The following is an 8,581-nucleotide window of genomic DNA, read 5'->3' as shown; positions in this document are numbered from 1 at the left end:
AAAAAAAAAAAAACTTCTCTTCATCTTCTGGAAAAAAAAAACAAGTGGTAAATGGTGAACTTTCTCTCTGAACTGATGCTTAATTTAACCCATTGTGATGATCAGCATATACATCACTTTCATTTACCGCTGCAGTTGTGTTACTGTGACAACACACCGGATCACCAATCAAATAGTCAACTTTTTAAAAAAAAAGTGATCTAAACCAAAGAAGAAAAAAACAACAAGATTAAAGTACTGAAAACCAAGTGAATATTTATTTATTTTGTAAGCGACCATGATGGGATAAGACCAGAGGAAATGTTTTGACGTTCGCTGTGGAAGCCTGAACCGCTGAGGGGAGGTGGAAGACTGTTCTTCCTGAGGTGTAACTCATTTGTGTTAATCAACATTAACACACTAATTCTTTTTGAATAATTGCATGTTTTAACGTGTTAATGTTTACAGCCATAATAAACATTCTTATTTTAAATGAAGTTTTTGTGCTGCAGGTTTTTGAGTGATTATTTTCAGTTCAGCTGAAGTTTTTTGAAGCTTCTTTAATCAACCAAAGTAATGTTGGGGGGTTTTAACCTCAACCAAGGGATTTTTTTTTATTTTTAAAGAAAAAAAAACATCTTCAACTTTAGCTGGCTTTATCTTGAGTCACTTAGTCACTTTTAGGTAGTTATCACCATTTTCACACACTCATTAGTGAGCTAATCAATGAGCTGGAAAATGTTGACCAACGTCTTCATGCACATCTGATGTATTTAGATATAGCAGCATGTAAAAAAATGCAATATAAAAACGATTAAATCGTTAATATGGTAAATCATGATGATAGTGGTGATTAGGTGTGAGAATGACATTCTGAGTAATTCCCTCTGACTTGTTTTGGACTTTTGACTTAAAGTAAATAACAAATATTGGCAATACCAAAGCAGATTTAGCTCCTCTTAGTTTTTATTTGGTTCTTTTTTCAATTTATGATTATTGATAAATAGGACAGAAGTTATGCTTTTTGAGTTATTGTTTTTTTTAACAATTATTTAAATATTTACTTATTTTTGTGCAAAAAAAACATTTTTAATTTAGGATCTTAATAAAAATCATTGTAAACATAGACGTCAAGTTGTTTTTCTTTAAATTACTATTTAAAAATATTTCTCTTTAAGTGAAACACAATCAGATTGTCATGGTATGTAGGAATACTGCTGTACTGGCAGTAATTATTCTCTGTACTCTGTAGTTTATTTAGCTGGATATGGATTTAGTAATAACTGTAATGAATCCAGTTTGGTTGGATGTATTTGTCTGTTTGGCGTCTCTCTCTTGTGTCACGGTGCCTTGTAAATAAACATTATTGAATTTGTTGAACCTTTTTTATTTCCTCCTGAACAGGCTGCTTCCCTTCCTCTGTCCATCATAATTGTTGGTGTTGGACCTGCTGAGTTTGATGGTGAGTTTTCCAATAAATTCTTGTTTATTTTTTTATCATGAAGGTTTTTATTCCCCTGTTTTTGTGTAAATACAACTTTTAGAACGAGACGTCATCGTCCTCTTCTTTTATTAGACCACAAATGAAGCTTTGTTGTGGTAAAAGACAAAAGCTTCGGTTCTTTATGCACAAGATGCCATTGTTGACTTGGTATGACCTGAATGTTTTTATCCAATTAAAAAAATGCTGATGAGTTTATATAATTTCCATTTCAAGAACCTGGAAACCTTACTTTCTAGTCAGGTGGGAAAAATTATGTGAAGAAACTAAAATAAGCTCCTGGAGAGACGAGCTGAAGGCTGAGACGAGCACGCTCTGAATACATGTGAAGTGTCTTAATGAAATGCAGCCAGCATGAGTTTGCAAAGAAACAAAGAAAAAGAAACTTTTTAAAAACAGAATAGAATCCCTCTGACCTCTGAGCAGCCAAACCACAGAGGCAGTTTGGGGGGAAAGTTTCAGTCTGAGAAAAATGTTGATCAGTTGGAGGGAAGTCGTCTTTGAGCAGAAGACCCAGGCCCCTAATTGCTCCACAGGGTTTGTTGCTGAACCTGCTCCCCCGATTCAGATGGGTGAGAAGGTCAAAGATGGCTCTGAAAGAAAATGCAAGATAAAAATGGTTTATAGTTGAGCTGACGGGTTTTAAATGGCCTTAATGAGGCTAAAGCGTAATTGGAATGGAAAAACTGGCTCATGATGACAGGAAGTGGCTTCAAACAAAAATATGTGACTTAAATACCCACTCTGACTAACTTCTCATCCATTGTAAAGTTCCATGGGGTCTGTTATTTTGGACAGTGGTCCCCAACCCCCAGGTTGCGAACTGGTACTGGTCCGTGGGTCACTTGGTACCGGACAGAGAATAAGCATACATGCGCTAACTTAGATGTTTTCTGTTAGTTTATTTTCTGATCCTGATGGAAGTTTTATTTTGTAAAACTAACGGATTTTGTTCACAACATCCATCTTAGTAACATGACTTAAAGTGGCTACCTGAATTGCTAAGCTAGCACCCCAAAGCTAGCAAAAAAACAAACAATAAAACATATTTAGAAGATTTCTTTAGGAGAAAAGATCCAGTGAGGAAACCGAAGAAGAGCCTTTCATTTTGCTTTATTTATCCATCACACCGTCAAAGTCAGACGTAGCTGAAGCTAGCATCTGGTTGTTAGCCTGACGTTAAAGGAAAAATCTTCATCATGAAGTTCAAGATTTTATGGAGAGGGAATCAAATAAAGTTGCTGATTTGTGGAAACTTGTAAAAGGGACATTTGAGAATTTTCCTACAGAAATACTGAATTAGGTAGACATCTGTTCAGAGACTTTACCTCAGAAAATGTGGCAATGAATGAGGATTTATGTGAAGACAAAATATGATCAATATTTTTGACATATGATTGGAGCCTGGATTGAGAGTTAAAATGGAATTCTATGGGGAAAGAAAATCTTGTTTCCTTTGTGGAATGTTTTCTTTTAGTTTTCTTTTATTTTGAAAATAGATTTTTAGAAACAGTAAGCTAAAAAAAAACAACATTGGCCCAGATGTTGTCTAATTTAAATTGTTCCGTAGCCTGAAAAAGGTTGGTGACCACTCATCGTGACCATTCCATTTTTATGTTGTTTTCTTAGAAAATCCCCTTTGAGATGTGGGCGGGGCGATTTGGGCAGAGTAACCCGCCTCCATCCTGCTGAGAGCTCTCTGTTTCCATGCTCTCCTGCTAGCTTATAGCCCCAACCTAACATGAGCGATGGGCTGTAAAGTGATATCAGAGCTTTACAGCCGTACAGTTCTGATCCAGATTCCAGCTCAGCTGAGGAAAACAAAGATGTTCATGGATCTATTTGTCTGCAAGTGGAGCAAATACGTCACAAATACAATCTTTTTCAAACAGCATTTTTTTGTCGGCTCCTGATTCACAACGATTTGTACAAAGAAATACCCAGAAATGCACGTTTTAAACTGATTTTTCTTTCTAAATATGTCGTCCATCATCAGAAAAAACACAATGTTTGTCAGAGGTGGGTCTTTAAACCTAAAGTTAGTCAGTAAAACATATTTTCAGAAGCTGTTTCAGGAAGTTGAATCATGCAGTGGTGATCCTTACATTGAGAGAACCTCCCCTCACTCTGATTTTGTTCAGTTTGTCGTTCATTGTTCCGGTTTGCTAACAGTTGTCTCTATATCTGCTTCTCGTCTACACGTGGAGGGGTGCACTCGTTAGGATGAAGGTTAAGCAAGAGGCCCGCTGCATCACAATGCCTTTTTTTGGATGCAGTCTGCAGTCATGTCACAGCATGTGGATCAATGACCCCCCCGCCTCTTGCGCCCGTGTTCTGCTCCACATGCGTGTGAAGGGAATCCTGTCTCTTTCTGAGTGTCAGAAATGTTTGTGGAGGTCAAACCTCAAATCTGATCTGGAGTTTTAGTATCTAATCCATCCATCCATCCTCTGGTATTTTTTTTGTATTTCTAATAATTATGGACTCTGCGTGAGTCTGTTGGCTGATTGACGTTCACGTTGCGATCTCTGCCAGACTGTTTCTGCGACCAGCATTGTTATGCAGGTGCTGCATGTTAAAGCCTCAGAGTTCCTCATCTCCAACTGGGCGTAATTTCAGAGCGCGCACCTCCTTCTATATTTGGCAGCTGCTGCTCTGAAGGTGTTCCCATGACTTTTTCATGAAATGGTTTCTTTTACGATCAGACCTTTTTGCTTCAGTCGTTTTTCCACTCTGTCCTTTCAGCGATGGAGGAGCTGGATGGCGACGAGGTGAGAGTGTCCTCCAGAGGACGTCTTGCTGAGAGAGACATCGTTCAGGTACTCCTGATGACTCTTTTAGATTTGCTGGTTAGATTTGTGTTTTTTTTCCTCTGAATGGTCTCAGCAGGGGGATTTGCACCGCGTACAAGGAGTTCTCTCTTTTGAAGCACTCAAATCAACACAGGAGACAGATCCGCAGAAGGAAAATGACCGTGTGAACGCCGAGGACGTGCTCCAGGATTGGTTTTTACTTTTGCACATAAACGTCTTCAGTCTTTCTGCTGCCGTTTAATTAAATTTGAACTTTATTAAATAAAACAAATGTTTTATTCATGCTCATGCATGCAAACAGCTTGGCTGTGACAGTGAGCAGCTGAGCTCAGAGAGTGGCTGATTTGTCTCCAAAAACATAGACTGCCAATGAGCTGTCAGAAAAACATGCAGAATTTATCTTTTCTAACCTGCAAAAACTCAAAATGATCCAAACGTCCTACCTGCCCCCAATTCCTGAATGAGCAGAGGGACTTTGAGTTTAGAATTATTCTGTAAAATAGAGAAAATAAGCGATTTTCCCTCTTGTGGCATGTTCAAATCCCAGCCTGGACTTGTCATGGTGTGGAGCCTCCATGTTCCCTCGTTTATCACTGGAGTCACTTTCTAAATTGAAGAGAAAATTCACAAAGTTTCCTCTTTATTTTTGATATTTAAATATGCTTTAAGGCTGTAAAACTCCTCACTTTTTACTCTTCTTTTCTTGAGATTTATGAACATTTTTACTCTTTTCTCTTGTTTAAACTCTTTAAGTTCAAACTTTTTTCAAATAATTAATCCAGTTTTAAAGAATGAAAACAAATATCTGATTGAAGATTCATGTAAATATGTCTTAGAGGAGTAACAGCATTGTTAATAATCTACACAGCCAATCAGGACGAAGAACACAGTGTACTGTTAAAAATGTACTGTATCCTCTGAGGACCTGCCGTTCACATATGTGCACAACACATTCTGGGTTATAATTCCACAGTACTTAATTCTACTTAACTGGAGCCATATGACTACATGTGTGGACACTCAAACAGTACAGCACACCTCAGAAAAGGCAAAGAACAGAAGAGAAAATTCCACTGGCTCGACATGGTAAGAATCCCAATCACATGTCATAGCTTAAAAATGCATAATGGCATTGTAACTTTGTCATGAAATGCAAATTAAAAAAAAAAAGTAAATGCAAAGACCTAGTTAGCTACTAAACATGATGTATACATTTGTGTACAACATGACTTTGTTGAAAATGCTATTATGTTAGCATATTATGCTATCATGCTAGCATAAATACAGTACTCCAAAGTCTTTAGATGCACTTCCATCACTGACAGATTCAAGTGGGACGGATTCTTCAAACCGAGGCAAATAGGAAAGAAAACGGCTGTGTTCATTGTGGAAATAACCGTTTTTATGCTCTATTACACACTAGTGACTTTATGTGTGCACATCATTTTTCTCTAAAATTACACATTTTCAAAAGATGATACTTTGTTTTTATACTAAGCAGATGTTAATAAGCCCAAATGAGGTTACACTGAATGTAGATTGTCTTTGGGTGTATTCAGACTGGGACACATAAAGTGAATCAGAGTTTATTTCCCCCAATAATCCAGAACAAAGTTTCAGTTTGACCCAACTTTTAAGGTGGTCTCAGATTGTTTTCAGGTGGACTGAACTTCCATTTGCTCCGAGATTCCTGAATTCTAGTCAGGTCCTGGTCAGGTCTAGTCCTGATTTCCTTAAAGAGCGTTCTGTGGCGCTCCGCGTCTGGTGTGAACCACACTGTAGGTTAGTAGTATGCATGGAAGCAGCCTCCATTCCGCGGTTCTTCCACAGTCTGTGTGAACCAGGCGTAATCTGGGTGTCAAGCATGGAGGTACTGGGTTCCATTTTTAGAGTTGGCCTGGATTTGAACTTACGACCTTCCAGTCTCAGGGTGGACCCTCTACCACAAGGCCACTGAGCTGGTGGAAATATGAATACTTGAAGATTTTAGCCTCAAAATATTTTTACTTAAAACTTTTGTATCTATAATCTTTAAGCTTCTCGTCTCATCAATTTTAGAAAACTGGTTGAAATGCAAAAACCTTCTGATTCACTGGAGTCATTTATTACCAGCTAAAAATATATACTTTTTGTCATTCCATGACTCATTCTCCATCTCTAAACGTTTTACACAAAAAACTCTTCACATTAAAAAATTCAAAGTGCATTTATGTGCATCAAAACGAGTTTCTGAATGGAAACTGTTTAAAAAAAAAGAAACAGAAGAAAGCGACTAAAAATGCAGCGTTTCCCCTCAAAAAAGCTTTTCATTATCCAAACTCAACAAAGAGTGAAACAAAAGTGGTGCGAGTTGGGAGCAGGCGGGGTGACCAGACCACATCTGGCAGCAGCTGCTGGAGAGCTTTTCAGAGATATGTGAGCAGAAGGAAAGTACAAAATCTCCTGATAAAAATTCACTATTGAATATTGGGATCGGAGGGGCGAGAGCGGCCTGTCAGCCGGCTGCGAGTTCGCCGCGGTGATAAATGAGCACTTGCAGTGATAAATGTACGGCTGGAAACTGGGAGGCGGAGAATTAGGATTTATTGTTGCAAAACAGTTGTTCAGAAAGTGACTGTTCCTGTAACCAAAAAGTCTGTTAAGAGTGGTGTCACACTTCTCCATCTGAACTGCGCTCCTCTAAACAAGGCGTTGATGGAAAGAACAAGTGATGGCCGTTTAATGTCTTAATAATGCATGAGCTCGCTCTGCAGCTGCATTGATTTTGCTATTTTGTTTTCACAACCGTATCTTTGCAGTCGGTTTCTATACGCTCGGTAATTACATTTGCTCAGACAGACAGTGATCATTCAGTCGGCCTGGAAAAGCCAGCGCTCACTGTACAAGCCGGGGTTTCTTGTTGGTATTGATTCCATCTGCTTCTTTCTCTAAAGTAATTACTCCGCTGCTGCTTGTTGACACTGATCGAACGCTGCTCTCTGTCAGTTTTTGTGCTAATTTAATGTCACACGGAGTCTGTGTTGCCCAGTGTGTTAAAAACAACAAATGCTTTTTATTGAGTGCTTTTCACAATAATGTCTGTTGATGTTTTGACATTTAGCCGCTGGAACGAGTGCATTAACAGCAACATCTTTAAATGCTGTCAGTGCTGTGGCCTGTGCTCAGGCCCTCTGGGAAGCGACTGGGAGAGTTTCTCTCGTCTGGTTGGAATTTTTTACTCTCTTCTATGCAGACTTCAAACACGCTTTGAGATTTTCCAGCACAAACGGAGTTACAAAACTTAATTTCAAACAGATTTAAACGTAGACTTTGAATCATTCCACAACCTTTAAAGAGTGATTGGAGGTTTGGCCTTGAAGATTGATGTTCACAGCGTCCTTAGCCAGAGACTTTGACCCACTTTAGCCTCATTTTATCTGTATATCGTTTTGCATGAAAGTTCCTGCTATTTTCTAAGGTGAACCTGCTGGAGTTACTGCAGAATGGCTGTTGGTGGAATTTTAGTTCACAGTTTTTTTTGTTTTGTTTGTTTTTTGGGAAAAAGAACATAATTCATGTGTTGTCAACCACCTCCTGGCTTTAAAACTTTTTAGTTTTTTTTTTTTTTGTTAAACCCCACTCTGATCATCTTTTGATCTATCGTTAAAGCATTTCCAGTGAACTTTTAATCATGAATTTGTCCTAAAATTAAAATAACTGCGTTGTTTTCTAGGACATAGTTTCTGCAGAGCGGCAGGATTCATGCATGACCTGCCCCTCTTTTCGCTTCTCGCCGCCTGCCTGAGCTACCAGCTAATATTTTCAGCATGATCGAGCACTGTCAGTGGATATCTCACTTAGCATGTATGGAAAACACGGAGGACGTTGAGAAGTCAAGTTTATTTATTGTGAAGAGTTCTACAAAAACATTGGTTGTCTACGTTTATTGGATTATTCTGAGATTCTAGGAGCTAGTTCACTCTCACTCCATGTCTTCTATGACAGCCGCTTCCACTGTGTTTCTGTGTCTCTGTGACTGAGTTTGAAGCCTCACTGTCTCCCGTTAACACGAGAGGTGAAAAATAAGAACACATTTTTTTTTATATTGTCTTGATGAAAATAAGAAAAAATATCACAAATTTCAAGAGACCCGAGCCGGCAGTCTCCGCACGCCGCACGGCTCTCCGTCTGCCAGCGTAGCTTTGCTGGCTCCCCAGAAGCTGGCTGGCTGCAGTCAGAGAGCTGCTGCGGTGGTAAACAACTGGTGATCTGTCCAGAGTGTCAGGATGAGCTCTGGTAACCCCACGGC

At 38.9% G+C, this 8,581-nt stretch overlaps 1 protein-coding gene across 1 annotated transcript in view; it reads left to right on the top strand.

Annotated features, from left to right (window-relative positions):
* LOC112159128 (copine-9) overlaps positions 1–8,581 on the top strand; it is a gene marked incomplete at its 5' end in the record, with an annotated part of 45,711 nt that overhangs the window by 31,013 nt on the left and 6,117 nt on the right. The window contains 2 exon segments of the mRNA XM_024293014.2: positions 1,384–1,441; positions 4,226–4,299. Coding sequence (XP_024148782.1) covers positions 1,384–1,441; positions 4,226–4,299 — 132 coding nt within the window.

This window comes from Oryzias melastigma, linkage group LG7 (assembly GCF_002922805.2).
Source record: "Oryzias melastigma strain HK-1 linkage group LG7, ASM292280v2, whole genome shotgun sequence".
Taxonomy (NCBI): domain Eukaryota; kingdom Metazoa; phylum Chordata; class Actinopteri; order Beloniformes; family Adrianichthyidae; genus Oryzias; species Oryzias melastigma.
The sequence above is the reverse complement of the archived record's forward strand: the minus strand, read 5'-3'. Positions and strand labels throughout refer to the sequence as shown.